The following is a 17198-nucleotide window of genomic DNA, read 5'->3' as shown; positions in this document are numbered from 1 at the left end:
GAAGGCATGCACGCGAATCGAGAGGGGGGAGACTCGAGATCAACGGCTTCGCCGATTTCTGTGGACGCGAGAGAGAGAGCCCACCTCGTAGTTGTAGTAGGTTGCCATGTTGCCTTTCCCTTTCTGTCGATCCGACGTGGACGCCACCAGTTTGGAACACGGCCACACCGCACCCTGCCTTCAGCCTCACAGCTGGAGAGAGGGCGGGAAGCCAACGCGGGGCTGTAGGCGCCACGCCGGCTTCGCAGGGTTTGTAGGAGCTTGGTGTCGGTGCGGCGTGTAGAGCACGTGGAGCCCGGTGTCTTTTGCACAGGCAAAATAGTGGGTGTAGGCGCCTCGAAGGGGGCTGCACGAGCGCAGTGCGCGTGGACACCTCGCGGAGGGCGATGCGCCGCGTACGCGCGTGCGGATCAATTACGGGCCCAAGGCTACGTGGTTTTCTGTGGAGGCGTTTCAGAATCAGGGACTGACTGGTGTCAGCATTGCTGGATGAGAGCTGGACAGACACGGCAGCTCGTGCGGTGTATACCCGTGTCTTGGGAATTTGCTTGCGGGGCGGAAAGGAGAGCCGCTGACGAGGGCGTCTGCTGCGCCGCCAGCAGGTGGAGAAAGGCGGACACGACAGCCTCCGAACGAGAAGGCGGCGTAGACGGAAGGACACGACGTCCGATGGAGTCCAAGCGTGGCAAGCGACTCCACACAGCGACTCTTTGTTTCACTGGAGCTGTGGGGCGTTCCGCAGTGAAGCTCAGGTTGCCAGTGCCCCGGGGGCGGGTGTGAGTTGACGGGCGGATGGAGCGTCGTCGTGCTTCACACTTGGCGGCGGTACGTGGGCGCGGAGGGGCCCGTCGCACTTGAGACAGGAACCGCGACGGGATTTTCGTTTTCAGCAGCGATGAGGAGATTTCCTGTTCAGAGGAACAGGGCTAGGTGACTGACTGTCTGCCGTCTGTGTCTGGCTGCGCCCGGCAGGCCATATGCTAAGAGTCGGATCCTGATGTGGATTTTCTTTGGTGCCGCGACCGCGTCGAGCGGAAAGTCGTCTGAGCCATGCTGTTTCTGCGTACTGGGGAAAACGCCGCTGACAGTGAAGAATGCACCTACGAGGTAGCCTAGTTCAGAGAGGTTTACTCACTGGCGGTTGTAGAAAGAAGCCCGTGAAATCCACTCACGAGTCTCGAAGCGATTTCTCGATGACATCACAGCGCCTAATGCGAGAATTCAGGGTCAGACAGTTCCGGGCTGCCGGAAATATGGGTATTCTGGCCGATGCCAGTAGGGAGAGTGTAGAACAGTCTCAGCCGACCGTCCTGAGCGCAGGTCCACAAGGATGGTTTCCTCGCAAACGACACACCCTCAAGGGCGTTTCTGATCCAGAAAACCGTATTTTCCGGACGACTCCTCTACACACATCTTCAAACCCCTACGCAAACGCTCCTGATCCGCATCCTGTGATATATGTCTACCCAACTATATATATATATATATATATGTATATATATATATATGTATATATATATATATATATATATGTATACATACGCAAGTGGGACGATCTTCTGCATACAGCTAGTTGGGCATACTCAGTTTAGTGTACCATCGAGGCGTGACAACAGTTCAGAGTCCACATGTTTCGCGGGCCTGTGCACGCTATGAGCGGTTTACGCCCCCCCCGCATCCATAGGAGACTCTCTTCAGGGATATCACTGTGCAGCCAAGAAAGCGTTAGTCGCTGGCACTCAAATATGACAAGAGAGAACATCAGAGAATCACGGGGGGAAGATGCCAAAAACATACCCCACCACCGTCTGGAGAGTTTCGAAGTGTTCACGAGACCGCGTCACTGTCTGAGGAGCGACAGGAGCGGTTCACAGAACCGGCCAGTGCGCGTAACAGCGACTGCGTACGTGACAGAGGAGTGGTGAGCTGTTCTCCCACTACATGCGACACCACAAAATTGTTGGTGTCCCTACAGCCGGAAAGGGCGCCGAGGTTCGTGTGTGTCGCCCCCACCGTAGATACAGCAGCGAGTCCACCGGGTCTGGCGAGCGTAGCCAGCGGAGTCGAAGGCTTTCACCGTCTCAAAAAGCGTGGAGAGACAAAGGGATGCTTTTCGGACGCGACCCGCGCGGCAAGCAAAGACCGCGCAGGCTGCAGAGCGTATATAGGCCTCTCTGCCTATGCCTCCTTTCTCCCGAAAAGAGGGGTCTGGACCAGGAAAAAAATCTTGTGCCATCCGAGAACTCGGGAAGCTACAAGGCAAAAGCCCGAATCCTCGAGAACGAAGCAGCTTTAGCAGCACGTCGGCCGCGGCGTCTGCCAAGGCCCTGCCGGCTGGTTGAATCCCTTGTGGCCTTGTTGGTGCCGCGGTTGCTGGAGAAAGTGGACACTGTTGACGACCTCCGGGTTGTTTTTCTGGAGGAAAGGAAACTCGAGGAGCGCCTCGGCCGTCGGGCGCAAGGAAGCCTTCTTGTTTAAACAGGCCGACAGGAAAGCCCTGAAAAAACGAACAGCGGGCCTCGAGAGAAGCGGTTCGCCTGAAGCGGCTCATCGCAGGCGACTCAGCAACCGTTCTTCCAATGCACAGGCTGGTTGGGACAAGGAACCGAGCAGGGGCAGGCCTGCACAGCATCTGACGCGGCTTTTTGAACGTCTTTTTCGATCTATAACTCTGGTGTCGCCTCTTTGCGACTGCAAATGTCCACTGCCTTGTCCGTGCCAGCAGCGTCGACCGCTCGGCGACGACACAAGGGTCAGCACAAGCTCCGTACACACGGGTCTCTGGAAGACAACGACAAATGGCGACGATTTTGTATTTTTTGCGGAGCACGCAACACAGGAAGCCCCCGAAAACGTCCAAAAAACTGGAGACATCTACGCAGGAAGATCTGGGCCGTGTCCCGTGACCGCCCCAGCGTGAAGCCAGGATGCAGTCGGGAAGAACCTCACTTGAAATCGTCGCTCATCGACAGAAGCTTCTCGTTGACTCGGGGATCCCGCAGGGCTTCCTGTTCTACTCTCTCGCTCCAGTGCTTGTTGCGGATGTTTTGCATCACCGTCTCCTCGTCGATGTGGCACTGCGCGTACGAATCCAACCCCACAAAGACCAATGACGACCCGCCAGACGGCAGCGCAAAACTGAGCCGAGTCTGTTCACTGCATGCCGACATAAACGTCGCTGCCAGCAGCAGCGCGAAGCGATGCGTTCCACGGTCGAGAAGGGGAAACGTTGGGAATGCAGATTCGTGGGCCACGGGAGCGCTGGCTGTCAGTGAGACCTCCCAGCTGCACGGCCTGGCCCCCGCCCTCCTCTCTTTACCCCCCCCCCCCCCCCCCCCCGCGCCCATCTTGCTCACTTGCGAGCCGAAGGGAGGGAACTTGAAGAACAGTTCAAAGCCGAGAATGCCGATCGTCCAGATGTCGCTTTTCTCGTCGAAACTGCAAACGTTGTCGCCTTCAAGTTCGAGCCCGGCCGCCAGCAGTTGCTGGCGCGTCGCAGCCTCCCCTGCCCCCGCCTTGGCCCCGGCACGGAGTGCAGCGTTTCTCAGACGAAAGGTGCACTGCTCCGGAGAGAAATAATCTGCATGCGAAACCCAAAGCAAAACACCCCGCGTTTCCTCGCACACGCGACAGAGGCGTCTACAGAGTGGTCTTTGCCACGGGAGACAGAACGTGTATCGAGGAAGCGAGAGCGCCGCGGCTTGATTCGCGCAACTCTCGATCGCGAGAAGTCTCCGCATTCGCGGAAGCCACCCGAACGGCAGAGACAAGCAAACTGGATGCACGACAAACGCTGGACATACACCCCCCGAGCACCGACACGAAAGCAACCGAGCGCAGTCCCTGTGAGCAGTCTGCCGAGTTTTTAACTTTTGCGTCTTCCTCTTTCCACAACAACCCTCTTTCGAACGGGACACTCCACTGTCGTTTTCCCTCTCACCGCAAGTGCCGCGGTTGATGGAGACGCCCCGCTTGCGATGTTCCCCGCCAATGTGGGCCGAGAGACCAAAGTCGGCAAGCTTCAGCTTGTCCGTGTGGTCGACCAGGACGTTCTCCTGAAACACAAAAAAGACTTGTGCATGTTTTGTGCGTAGGCCTGGGTGGGGAGAGAAAACGCGACCGCACGGGATCCCGCCCCCGATAGTTGCAGAGCCTCTGACACCGTTCCGCCATCTGTGCAATGAAACGGCAACAAAAAAGACCTAGGAAAAAGCAGAAACGATTCAAACCCCACATTACCGCGGCGAGGAAGCGGCGCGTTCGGCGCGACACCCTCGGCCGACCCACGACTGACTGAAAAGTCCACTTGCAGATAGCTATCTATACACACATGCACGAAAACAATATATACATATGTATATATATGGAGAAACGTGGGGGAAATCGGTGAGGGAGCGTTGACGACTTTCGTGTGGAAGGCGTGCCAAACTGCATCGCGAATCCGTACGGGTTTTATGTCGAGGTGGGCAATGCGCTTGTCGTGGCAGGTACGAATAGCCCATGTAATTTGGAAGAGCTGCCTGAGATGATCGACACGTGGCGTAGGCGAACGACAGCAGAAACGAAGAGCAGGGTGGCATTTGCAGGCGGGAAAACGACTTGAGACCTCCAGAGACAGCTGGCAAAGGAAGAGATGTCCACTTGTAAATATCTTTGAATCTAGTTACCTATATTCAGAAACGTGTACAGCTGGACACGGAAAGCTCGATGTTTACGCGCATCTGCGCATTTACCTAGGTATCCGTGTATCTGCAGAAGTCCGGAAGAAAGTGCCAAGAACGTGGATGTCAAGCAAAATAAGGACGCAGAAGGGACAGTTGCATCGCAGTGCAAATTGGAAGAATGCGCGACAGGAAAGGAATCGTGACAAAGTGACCAGTCTGCGGCTCGAGGTTCCCTGTTGCGTTCCTCACTTGGCAACGGTGCGTTCATCGAAGCCGAAAGTCGTCTTGTCGAGAAGGGCGAAGAGATCTCCTTTTAGGCAGTATTCCATGACGAGGAATATGGCGCTGCTGGTTTGGAACCAGGTGTACATACAGCAGATGTGGGGGTGTTTCAAGTGAGCCTGGAGCTCGACTTCCTTCTTGAGCAGAGCCTCGTTCCCTCCCCGGACCAAGTGCGCCTTTGTGATGCACTTCAGCACACAGACGAAGCCACTCCGCCGCTCCCTAGCGACAAAGACACATCCGTGCGCTCCGTCGCCGAGGAATCCTCCGAAATCGAAATCCCGTAAACAGAAGCGATAAGCGTGGAGGGGGCACACAAGGGATAGGTCCGCGTACACCGCGGACGCGCAGCTGTTGTTGCCCGACGGTTTGTCCATCTTCTGGGGAGCCAGTAGTCCAGAGGCGGCGTCTCCGCCGACACCCTTGAGACCTACGAAAGAGGCGTTGACCCCCGACTTGCTCGAAGCATGGGACGTGTAGTTCACGTCGACATTTTCGCCCTTGGGGGAGACTCTGCATCCGTCTCCGTTTACGCGCGTCCTCTCGGCCTCGTCGCCCCGCTTCACCTTCGTCCCGCCAGAAAGGTCTGGTGCGCCGAGCCCCTGGCTGTCGCCTTGACTTGGCAAGTGCTGCGAAGCGCCATGCTCGTTTCGGTTTGCCGCCTGCAGCCTGCATCCCCCGGCCGCAAAGTCGCGGGGTGTCTCCCGACCTTCGTGGCGACTGAAGCCCCAGTTGAACGCTCCAGCCGCGTCCTTTCCCTCTTCGGCCTTGGTGGTCTCTGCACTGGGAAGCCAGGCGGCAGGCGGCTCTGGCCAGCCTGTGGTGCGCTCGAGTTTCGAGGGCGAGGCCATAAACGAGGACGCGGCCTTGAGAGAGGAGTCGTAGCGCGCTGGGTCTCTGCACTCGCCGCCCTTCGCCCCGCGAGTCAGCGTGGGTCCGGAAGCCTTCGCCATCCGAAATGCGCCGGAGCTCACTTCCGCCTGACCTCCAGCAGTGGCATACTTGGAGACCAACATGGCGCAGGAAAACGCGGGAAATGCGCAGATGAAACGGACGCGGTAGTGGCAAAAGGACACAGTTGACCAGGGAGTCTATGCATGCACGCCGTTTTTTGTCGACGGGACCGCGAATGTTTGCTGACTCTCACGCGGATGCGCTTCCAGTCGGGAGACGGGTCCGAGGAGAGTGTTTTGCCGGAGGGAAGCGGAGAAGGGCGGAACAGCTGTCTCTCTAACGGGGGAAAGTGAGGAGCGACGCCTCTGGGCGCTGTGCAGAGTGTCTGTACAGGAAGACGGGGACACTAGGGGACGGAGCGACGAAGCTTCCACAGAGGCGAAGGCGCTGTACTGCCTCCCAGAGGTGATTCATCACAGGATCCGGGCGAGCCGCGCATGCTTTCCGAGGAAGGTCTTCTTTTCGGCCTGTCGCCGGCGCGTTGTGTGAAGGTAGTAGCCGCACTCAGGAAAGAGAACGGTCGGAAGCCGGGAAACAGCCTCCAGGGAGACTCGAGAGCATGTGTGAACCGAGAGCTGCGTGGAGAAGAGGCTTCAAGCGTCAGCGGAATGCGTCTTTTTGACGGCGCTGCGAAGTTCCGAAAGGACTGGACGGCGCTCCTCCTAATGGAAGGCCACGAACGACGGCGACAGGCAAGGACGCGCCGGAAGAAGAAGGCAAGTCGCCCGAGTGGAAACGGCGAGAGACAGAAGAGGACAACGGAGCCAGACGGAGAGCGAGGCAAGCAAGACAGCGCGAGACCCACGGCGGAACAGAAGAAAAAACGTGCACAAGCACGAAGTAGACGCTCGGAGACGATTCGCGTGGCGAGCCGCGAGACAAGGGGAAAAAGAGACGGTACAGACTGAGAGGGTTCGTCTTGTTTGAACAAGGTAAATCGCTCAGAGAGGACTCTATACACACGGACGAGCTGGAAAAAATTCACAGGAAGCCAGCAACTCCGTCAGGACACCCTGGCAGCCGCGACTTGGCCGCAGAGAGGCGCCGCGAACGTGGAGGGAAAAGCTGAGAGCAGCCCACGAGTGGTGCTGTGCCTTCGAGACAGCCTCGTTTTTGACAAGAGGAAAGACTAAAGTCGAAGGCTGCCGGGCACACCAGAAGGCAAGTTTTTTGACGAGGAGCGCAAGCAAGTCGAGCGCTGCGAGAGTTCGACCGATGCCCGGAAACAGGCACCTCGTCGGGAAAGGTGCTGGAGACAGCGACTCGTGTACGTGCAGCAGAAAGGAAAAAGTTGGGAGCTCGTGATTCCCGTTTCGCGTTTACGGGGATTCTCCAATGTCACAGACCGGGGGAGGCGACCACAGAGCGCGAGACCGCACGCCTCCTTGCAACTATCCCATCGCAAAGTCGCAGTTCCTTTGTCAGGAACTGAACCGAATTAACTGGCTGTTTTGGGTTTTCGGCACTAGGTGCGTTGTTGGCCCGAAAAATACCCACGTTTTAGGGTTGGGTAGAAGGTGAGTCCTGAGCGCCGATTCCACTACGCGCATATCCGCACCGCAGCGAGAAGGCCAGCGGTCTCGATTGCCAAGGAGGGGGGGGGCACCCTGTGCCGGAGGGAGTACGGTGGTTGTCTTGGTGGCGCTTTGAAGACAAGTGACAAATTGCAGATTTGTGCTGTTTTCGCTCTCACAGGGCTGCATGCACCAAATGAAGAGAACCGCGAGGTCGCCTGCCGGCGCCGGCGAATAAACGACGGCCTCCGGCCTACGGTGCACGAATTTTAACGGACGCAGGCACGCCTTTTTCCAGAAAGCCTGCTAGAATGTCCCCCCCCTGTGGAGCGTTTCGCTTGGCCCAGCGCCCCCATATAGCACCAGATCTTTCTAGCTTCTTAGCCGAAAGGGTCAAACGGGAAGGGGCGGCGAGCGCTTCTAGCTGTCCCGGCTCTGCCAGTCTTTCCGCTGGCGCTTTTCTGTTTGTGTAGGTGAAATAGCGTGTTATCCGCCGCTATACATCAAGTATATAGATACGTGTGTATGGAGCGTGAGGGCGCATTTAAGTGCTCAACACGGGGGTTGAGGTGTATCTCTCATACCTGTCAAAATTCAAGTACAAGGTTACCCTGTATTCCTTCGTGTGTCCATGTTCGGACAGTGGGTAAGCAAATCGCGTTTTCCGTCAATGTAGCGTGGCCTTATTTTGCTCGCCAGTTTCGTTCAGACAGCGTGCGAAGAATCTGGTTTTTCTGCCTAGACTCTCTTCTGGAAACCCCCGCGGTCCCCCCCCCAGGCGCCTCTTGCAGGAAGACGGCCGAGAGAGCCTTCTCTGGCGCAGCTGCGCGGCGGTGCGTCGCTAGTCTGCCTGCTGCATTTTCCACGAAACTTTGCATGTTCGTCGCTGACACCTTTTTAATCGAAAACGGAGATCCGTCTGCCGTTGTTGAATCGAATCCGTCCCCAGCGGAAACATTTCCTGTCCTCACAAATGCGCCTCTGTCTCATGGCGGGGTTGTCTTCTCTGTTGACGGTCGGGAAGAGGCCTCTCCTCTCAAGTTGACGAGCAGCGTCAGACAACGAAACGGAAGTTGACGAGAGAGTTGGTGAGAGAAAGAAGGAAGCATTCCTTCCCCCCCCTTTTGACTTGCGCACTTTTTGTGTCACGAAGGCACCGTGCGACGCTTCAGCTTGGTCGGGGAAAGCTGTTTCTTGGTAGCCATTTTCTCCGACTACGCGTTAAGGCGGCGCCAACCCAGTGTCTTCGCGGCGCATTCACGTTCCGTGGATCGGCAGTAGCAAAGGCTGGGCCCCGCGGCCTGCAAAACGCGTTCCCGAAGAAATGATGCGTGTTTTGTCCGTTCAAAAGGTGTACCGTGTCAACACATAAAACTGCGAGCCTTCACAAGAGCCCTTTACGAGACGGGATGGGCGCTCGAGGCGTCCGGCAATCTCCCTGTAGGCTGTTTCGGCGACTCGAGATGCCTTGTCTCTTTGGGCATTTTTCTTCCGACTTCTCACTTTTCCCCCCTCTCGTTCCCTGGTCCTTTCGGCTTCGGCTTCCTAATCTTGCGCGTGCTATCTGCCGTAGTTACACTGGGCAGCTCGTGTCAAATCCCCCTCAGCTTCCCTTCTTGTTCCGACGGTTCACCGTTTTTGTCCACGCCTTTCGCAATCGAGGCACAAGTTCTGACGAACCTAGAGTGCACTCGCTCTTCGCACCTGAGAGAACGACTCTCGCGACGAGTGCCCGCCTCGTTCGGCCGCGCGTCGCGTGCGTGTGTCTTGCACGTAGCAGCTGAAGTTCCAACTCTCCTCCGTCTTTGGCGACGCGGCGGAGAACCACGACCCCAGACGCTGCACACATTTGCGGCTCCATTCTGTGGCGAAAAGTTGAGATTTTTCACAGTTCGGAATGCCTTGGGAGCCGCAAGTCTAGGTCCTAAGACTGCCACGTTTCTTCTCTCGTCTTTTCGGGGCCCTCTCTGTGTCCCACAGGCGCATCCGGGTATTCCACGGGTTCCTCCCCGATGCCTTCACCGGGAAAGAACGACCGTTGTTCTCTCTGGCGGCGGCGAGGCCGACAGGATGGACGGTTCCGGCGATGAAGCTGCGGGCTCGCCTGCGTGCGCCGTTCGGGCGGGGACAGTGCTGAAGAATGCCCCGCTGGCAGTTCGCTCCGACTCAGTCTCGGACCGAAGAATGGAGCGAAGGCGGCCGACAGCCCTCAAGGCTCCGACAGAGAAGCGCCCGGCTGTACAGGGCGGAGATCGAGGCAAGGGAGAAGAGCCGTACTCGCAGACGCACCCCTTCTTTCCAGGCAGCGTGTACCGGGAGGGAACGTGCCAAAGTTTTGGGGCCTGTTTTGGGGGTCAAGAAAAAGCGGAGAACGGGGATCAGACCTTCGAGGACTCGGATGCGCGTGTGGAAGACGGAACCGAAGGAGAGTCGAGAGATGGGCGGGAGACGCCCGACGCCGCCGCGTTGCTTCTCGAACTTGTGGCGAAGGAGCAAGAACTCCTCTCTCTGCAACAAGAAAATGAGGTACTGACACACAGTGAGGACGCAACTGACGGACTGCCATTGGAGCACCCGGCAGATTCGCTGTTGCTCGGGCTGGTCCAGATGCATCGCTGTCTTTTCCGTTTCTCCCGTCTCCTCTCTCTGGCGTAGCTGCCTCGAGGGAGCCGGTGAAGAGACGCCCGTTCGCGTGCTTCGCTTCTGGAGGGATGCACTGCTTCGTGAAGCTCCTCGCCGGCAGGTCGCCCGTGTGCGCTTGCCTAGCGAGCGTCTCTGTCATATATGGCGTTTCAGCGGCTGCTGAAAGGGGCGCTGGAGGCTCTGCCTGGGGGGATGAGGTCTTGCTTCGTGCTGTCTTTTTCGGAGTATGTGCGCGTCTCGCATGCGCAAGAATCGTGCGTGAAAACCGCGTTACTCGTGGACGCGATGCCCCTCCGTATATACGCCCGTTTGCGCCTTCTGATGCACGTCCCCGTGAGACACATGTCTTCGAGTCGGTGTAGCCGACTAGGGGGAGAGATTCAGCACCCTGCGGCGCCCCTCTCGACGTCACTCCCGTTTTTTAGTCTGTGCACATCACTAAAGTGTGATTCTGCGTCGGTTCCTGCCTGTTCCGCACGGGGCTTGGGGACTCCCCCTCCGCGTTCTCAGCCACGCAGTTGCCGGTCTCGAGGAGCAACGCAGCCTTTCGCCTGGTTCTGTGTCCACGGATTCTCGGTGTTTCCTCGAACTTTGCGTTAATGCAGCAACTTCGCGAGGACCTCGCAGACGCCGCGAGTGACGGTGAGGCGGACCTTGGCCAGTTGAGGGCGCAGTTTGCTCTCAGGCTGAAGGAGCAGCAGGAGGCGGCCGACGCCGCTGCGACCCAGTTGGTGCGGGAGGTCGAAGCAGCGCGTACGGCGGCTCTCGAGGCAGAGCGAGGGCGGGAGGCTTTACAAGCGGAGATGCTCCGCGCGGAACAGGCGCTTTCGCGCTTGATTCAGCAGGTCGATGCCTCTGAGAAGACCGAGGCGCGCCTGATGAAAGAGGTGAAGGATCTTCGCATGCATCAGTGCGAAATGGAAGCCGCGCTTGGGTTCCAGTTGGAGACCGCGCGGAAAGAGGCGGCGGCGCTTCGGGAGGAAAAGGAGGCTGCCGAACAGCGCTATCGGCGCTCGATGGAGGCCGAGTCCCACATGGCCAGCGCGCTCTGCCAGGTACAGGAGCAGAAGCGCACTGTCGAGGTGGAGCTTCGTCTCCACGAAGTTCGCCAGTTCGAAGCAGAGAAGTTCAGGTCCGAACAGGTCGAGCGGAAGGAGCAGTTGCAGGCGCGGGAGACGGATGCCGGATGGCAGGCCGAGCGCCAGCGCCTCATGCGCGACCGAGCCGAGGAAGAAAAGAGACTTCGGGGGTTGCTGAAGGCTGCTGACGAGGCGTTAGCGCGCTGCAGACAGCGGGAGGAGGAGCACGAGCAGGCGCTTCAGGCAAGCGCAGAGAAGGAGGCGCTGTTGAATCAGGAAGTGACGCGGCTCCGAGGGCGGCAGGGCGCACGCGAGAAGGAACTAGGCAGGCAACTCGAAGCTGCTCGGCAAGAAGTTGCGAGCCTCGAAAGTGAGACGCAGCTGCTGAAGCAGACTCTGACGGAGCGCGAGGCACTGGAGAAGAACTTTGCTAGCACCGTGGAGAGGCTGCGGCAGGAAGTCGCCACGAAAGTTGCAGCGCTCGACAGCCAGAAAGCCACCTTCGAAGCTGAGCAGGCTCGGCTGCGCGACCAGCAGGCGGAGGCTGCGACGCAACTGGCGAAATGGATGGAAGCGGCAGAGAGCACTCGCCGAGAACTGGCGGCGGTCAAACTCGAGCATGCGAGCAAACAGAGAAACCTCCAGGAGCAGCTGCAGGCCGCCGAGGCCGCCGCCTGTCAGTTGCGCGGTCAAGTTGTCCACGCTCAGCGAGAAGCCGACGAGATTGCAGAGATCTCGAAGCGACTGCGACATGAAATCGCGTCTGTTAACCTGCAGAAAGCGGAGGCCGAATCAGCTGCTCGAGAACGGGTTTCTGCCCTCGAGACGCAAGTCGCGTCCCTGCAACGCCAGCGCGGTGAAGCGGAGCAAGAGATGCAACGCCGGACGCAAATCGAGGATCTCGTACTCAAAGATGTTGAGGAGATCGTGCGGGCGAGAGTAGCTTCAGACGAACAGTTCCGCCAGCAAATCGCCGCCCTCGAGGCCGAGCGCAGTCAGCTCCAGCGCGAGATCCAGAAAGCTGAGCGGAGTGTCCGAAAGCATAAGTTGGCGGAGACGGCGCTGAACGGTGAACTGGCTGACCTGCAGAAGCGAACAGCGGTTCAAGAAGAAAGGTGGCAACAGCGCATTGTTTCTCAGGAGAAAGAGCTTGAGCGTCTTCGGCAGCTGACCGATCCGCAGTGCCTCACTAAGCACACGCACTTTCGCAGTGACTCTGGCGGAGCGGATGCTCCGGACGTTCCCTGTCGACAGGAGGAAGCCCAACAGGCGGTGCCTGTGGAGCCTCTCTTGCGCAACTCGTATGAAGCGTTCACTGCCCCGGTGGAGGCGGCGACGCGCAGGCAGCACCTCGAGCCGCCGGAAAGGGAGGCAGGGAGTGTGCAGACGCAGCAGAGTTCGTCAGCGGACCGCAGGCAACAGGGGGCGGATCTGCATTGCCCCGACAGCCTTCGCGCTCGGGACTCCGTAGCCGATGGCAGCCATTCAGTCTGTCTCAGGCACACACGGGCACCGGAGACGCCGCGAACGCCGGGAGACGGCAACGGGTGCTCAGGAGAGGCAGTGGCAGCGGAAAGACAGACGCAGCGGCCCGACGCAGCTGGGGAGGAGACAGTCGCGGAGTGGAGAAGGGAGAGAGCGGACGAAGATCGGTCGGCAGAAGAAGGAGGACCTTCGTCGGGTCCTGTTCCTCACTTGTGCAGGTCGAGGTCGACATCGCCAGCGAGGACTGTGCCCACGGACCACGAGGCGTGGCGCCGCCCTTGGGGCAAACGAGCAGTTTCGCGGTCGTACTCGGAGACGATTTACGCGGAGGCGGGTGCGTCACCTCTTTCGAGCAGTCGGAAAGCGTCGGCGAGCTTCCACCGCGCGTCCTGCGAATTCCTTCAACAGGAAGTGACGCGCCTTTCGAAGGCATACACCCGTGCGCGTGCGGCACTTGAAGAGGCGCAGGAGAAACGGCGAGGCGATGGGCAGCGTTTGGAGTCCCTTCTTCTGCAGTTGGAGGACGGTGGCAGGGGTGTGCTTTGCGCGTCAACTGGAGGCAACGCTGCGGGACGCGTCCAGACGGCTGCCGGTGGAGAAACCGGCAGTCCCAATCCCGAACAAGAACCGATTACTGCCGAAGAGCTTCACTCTGCCGATGGTGCTCAGGACGTGGAGGACCAGGAGGCGCTGCAGGACTTGATGGGCGTGCTTGCCAACGAAATCGGCTACGCGGGGCTCAGTGGAGGAGTCCTGCGTGCTGCAGTGTCAACTTTGAAAACCCTACTGCAGAGGAAAGCTGAGGGGACGGTGGGTGCACCCGGGAGTGGCGGCTCTGAAACCAGTCAGAGGCCTGACGCGAACTCTACCTTCGGCCTGTTCTATCGGCACATTCGGCGGCCTCCGGAGAAGGGAGAGCCGACAGAATCTCCGGAGGACGACGCCCTGCGGGAATGGCCGCCGTCAAAACCTGTCGAGCTCAGACAAGCCTCAGGGACCGGTCGTGGGGCCTTCGAAGACAAGAGTCCGGAGACTCAAGGCCGCAGTTTTGTGTCATTGAGAGATGGGACTTCGAGAGCACCATCCGCTGCCATGCAGCCAGCCGAGGGTCGGACCACGCCGAAAACGGTTCAAGACAAGTTCCCTTACGAGGGTAGTGACGCAGGTGGATCGGAAGTTTCTTCGAATGATTATTGTGGGTATGCCAGCACCAAATCTGTGGCGTCATCGTGCGAAAGCTCTGAAGGCCTTCAGGATTCCATATCCTGTCCCGACTTGCGCCTCGAAGAGGTGCGTGGCGAGTCCAGGAACGACGAAAGAACGGGCGAGCGTTCCCTGTCTGTAGCCGGTCTTCCTCCGACCCCAGATGCCAGGTCGGCTCTGTCTGGTGCAGATCAGGAAGGGACCTTTCGGCTCAGCGGAACGTTTGAACACACTGGCTGTTTGCACGAGGCGACGACTGATGATCCGACGACCTTAACTGCTGAGGCTGCCCCGTCGCAGCGTTCTGACCCGCTGGAGTCTCCGGGAGGAGCTTTGGTGCAGAAGCAAGTGAACCAGGCCAGCGGGGGAGCGGGACCGAACAACGAAGAGGCTCGTCAACCAGTCTCTTGCACAACTCAGTTCTTCTCCATTGCAGACGAGTGCGTAGACTCGGTCGCTCTTCAGCAGCTGCTGCATGAACGAGAGGATGAAGTCGCCGCTCTTGAAGACGCGCTCGAACAGTCACAACGGAGAGAAGCCGCTCTCGTGGGCCGATTGGCCGAGGCAGAACGGCTGCTCGAGACTCTGCATCAGTGCACTGTTGCAGCCGAACACCGCGGCGGCTGGCCCGCGTCCGAGGCGTTGGCGGCCTTGCTCTCTGGTCCGCTGCACGAAGGCAGCAATGCGGCGGATCGACGCGCGCCGACTGTCCTCCTCGACAATCTTAATGGAACGGAAGAGACAGACGGGGTTGGACTGGACTGTTCAGACAGCAAGACGCACGCGCGTGATGTTAGGTTCAAGGCACTCGAAACTGACAACGAGGCCGTCACGCCGCAGCCAGGTGCTACAGACACGTCTTGTGTGGAGACCCTTGCTTGCAGGGTGAGGTTTGTCGCTTCTCAGGAGCGGGGTGGTGACGCGAACGATTGCAAGAGTGTGGACGACGTCTGCCAGCGCAAGGATAAGTCGACAGTCGCGTACAGCGAAGAAACGCACGAACGGACTGCGGCAGACGGAACAGAAAAGAGTGCAAGCTGCATCTTCTGCGGGCTGAAGGCAACCAAAGAGGCTGATTTGGTACGAACGGGAAGCAAGTTCGTTTTTGTTGGCCGGGTCTGTCTCGTTCACCGCGGTGTTTTGACGCACCCGGTTCCGCTTTCTTCAGCACCCTTCCGGACTGAGAAGGATTTCGACAAGTTTTGTTCTCAGTGTGTACAGTGATATAAAAGTGTCGACGAGTCTGCTGAGACATGTGTTATCATGTGCATAGTCATAACGGCGCCCGACACACATATATTTATGAATGCGTACACGCGCGAATCCATTGCTGTTGCACGAGTACGAACGGTTCTTCACATGTACGTCTCTGCTCGTGTAAATCCCAAGTCTTAGTGTGTCATGTACAGTACAAGATGTTGCCCGAGCTGAGTGGTAGAGGGAATCGCCTTTCCGAGGGCAGAGAGGCAGGCGGTTCCAATCACCAGCAGTCGCGGATCGTCGGGAAGTGCTGCCTGTTCCTCTAGGAGTTCACACTGGCAAGCATTCCCCACGTTTTGTTTTCAATGTTGTCTGTGTGTTTTGCGCAGTCTTGGCTTCCTTTGGTACGTCAGGCATGGATGAAGCTGGCGGCCACTCACCCGGAAGCCTGGCGCCGTCAGCATCCGTTCTCCGTCGTTTCTTCGTTGGCAGCTTGTGAAGACCAGATGCCCACAGATGGACCTCGTGGGCGCGCTCTGCCATTTCTGCCTGGAACGGCAGAGAGGCCAGCTACGGGTCACTTTTTTGAAGATGACAGTCGCCTCGTTCTCGTCATCCCCGCGCTTCCCCGTCATTTAACGCTTTGTGCAGTGTCGGCTGAACACACGGCGGGCTCGAATTGGAGGCCCGGTGTAAGTGGCCCACTGTCCGCAGAGCTTCAGTTTGTGCCAGCCTCGCAGATGGATTTGGAATGCCAGAGTGTTCGGCCCATCCCGGCAGACAGTTCGGAAGCTCTAGCAGTATCTAATTCCCAGGCCGACCACGCGGAGCCCTCTGGAGTTCACGGGACGCGTTTATGTACATCGTCGACCGCTGAAACTCTGCTCAGGTTGGAGGTCTGCATGTCTGACAGGAAATATGGCGGCGATCAGCCTTCTGCATTTCTTTCGGTCGCCGTAATGCTTCCGTCTGAAGACCCTCACGAGGACGAAATTGCTGCTATAAACAATACCGGAGTCTGGGAAGAAAAGAAGGAAGCGATTCCACTCCGCGTGTCCTTTGGCGATAGTGGAGACAGTGATGACACTTTATTTCGCCTCCACAGGAAACATCCCAGTGAAGGTGTCGTCGAGCCTTCAGGGGATGCATGGGAGTCGTTGAGGCCAAATCTGGAGGATGCTAAAAATCTAGTCTACCTGCAGCACGTGGGCACACAGTTGTTCCTCGTCGTGCCCGGTATACAACTGATTGACTGCGCCTCCGAGGCAAGTCTCGCAGTTTTGGTGCGTCGGGCCAGATCGGCCAACGCCTTCTGCGCTTCGAACCTCACGTCACTCAATCCCTCGGGGCAGCCAAAGAGGGAACGCGGAGACGATCAGCCCATGAACCTGACTTCATGTTGTTTTGTTGGAACTAAGAGACTCGCTGACGCAACTCCTTTCCTGCTCGTATCACCCGCGGAAGTGGCAGAGAGAGAGGTAAGCGTGATACTAGCGAGAGAAGCGGAACATAAACTTAATTGTGCCAAATGAATCTGGTCTGTTGAGGCCACCTCTGCGAGGCCAGCATGTCTTCTTTATGGCCCGAGGCGCTCGGGCTGACGGGTACTTGATCGAAGTGCTGCGTTTAAGAAATTATCACCTCCACTTGATACTCCAGTTTAACGTATGCGTCGGGTTCATTTTCCCAGTCATAACGGGCGCAAGGGGATGTTTCCCCTGTGAGTGTTTCCTGATCCCGAACCTGTTGCGAATGAAACTGATCTCCACTATCTCAGTGTGGTGTTTGTGTGTGTGTTCTTTGTAGGCTGTCCTGGACGCAGCGACTCTTGTAGGCTCCCCGGGTCTAACGAGTCCGGCCTGTCTTCCTTTCGCCTCTCTCTCTACTCATCTTCGGGAAATAGCGCCGAAGGGACTGTTCGATTACAAGCGGTGTCGCTCCTCCGATGGAGCACCTCGCCCAGACTCGGGCAAAGATTCTGGTTTGGGTACCGGGGACTTTGAAAGAGAAAAAGACGACTGGGTCCACGTGGGGGACGTCCCTGGTGGAGAGCGCCGATATCGAGGGCATTCGGGTTGTCAAGGGGAAGAAATGTGGAGTTTATGGTGCGGCGCAGTTCTCTAGCCATCCACGAATTTTCCGCCAAGAAACACGAGACTACATTTACTTTATCT

The 17198-nt window shown here is 58.1% G+C and overlaps 2 protein-coding genes across 2 annotated transcripts; one reads left to right on the top strand and one right to left on the bottom strand.

The window, feature by feature from the left end:
- Positions 1–2292: 2292 nt before the first annotated feature.
- Positions 2293–5962, bottom strand: NCLIV_043570 (putative PEK kinase; the record flags this gene model as incomplete). Its single annotated transcript, XM_003881274.1, has 5 exons — positions 2293–2497; positions 2950–3077; positions 3357–3454; positions 3941–4173; positions 4914–5962. 5 exons carry the CDS (start codon positions 5960–5962, stop codon positions 2293–2295), a joined length of 1713 nt encoding a protein of 570 aa, XP_003881323.1.
- A 2083-nt stretch (positions 5963–8045) lies between these two features.
- NCLIV_043560 (conserved hypothetical protein) lies at positions 8046–17148 on the top strand (the record flags this gene model as incomplete). Its single annotated transcript, XM_003881273.1, has 5 exons — positions 8046–8060; positions 9395–9940; positions 10663–14904; positions 15414–16502; positions 16831–17148. 5 exons carry the CDS (start codon positions 8046–8048, stop codon positions 17146–17148), a joined length of 6210 nt encoding a protein of 2069 aa, XP_003881322.1.
- Positions 17149–17198: the final 50 nt, after the last annotated feature.

Source organism: Neospora caninum, chromosome IX, assembly GCF_000208865.1.
Source record: "Neospora caninum Liverpool complete genome, chromosome IX".
Lineage (NCBI taxonomy): Eukaryota > Apicomplexa > Conoidasida > Eucoccidiorida > Sarcocystidae > Neospora > Neospora caninum.
This window is presented reverse-complemented; position numbering and strand designations above follow the sequence as displayed.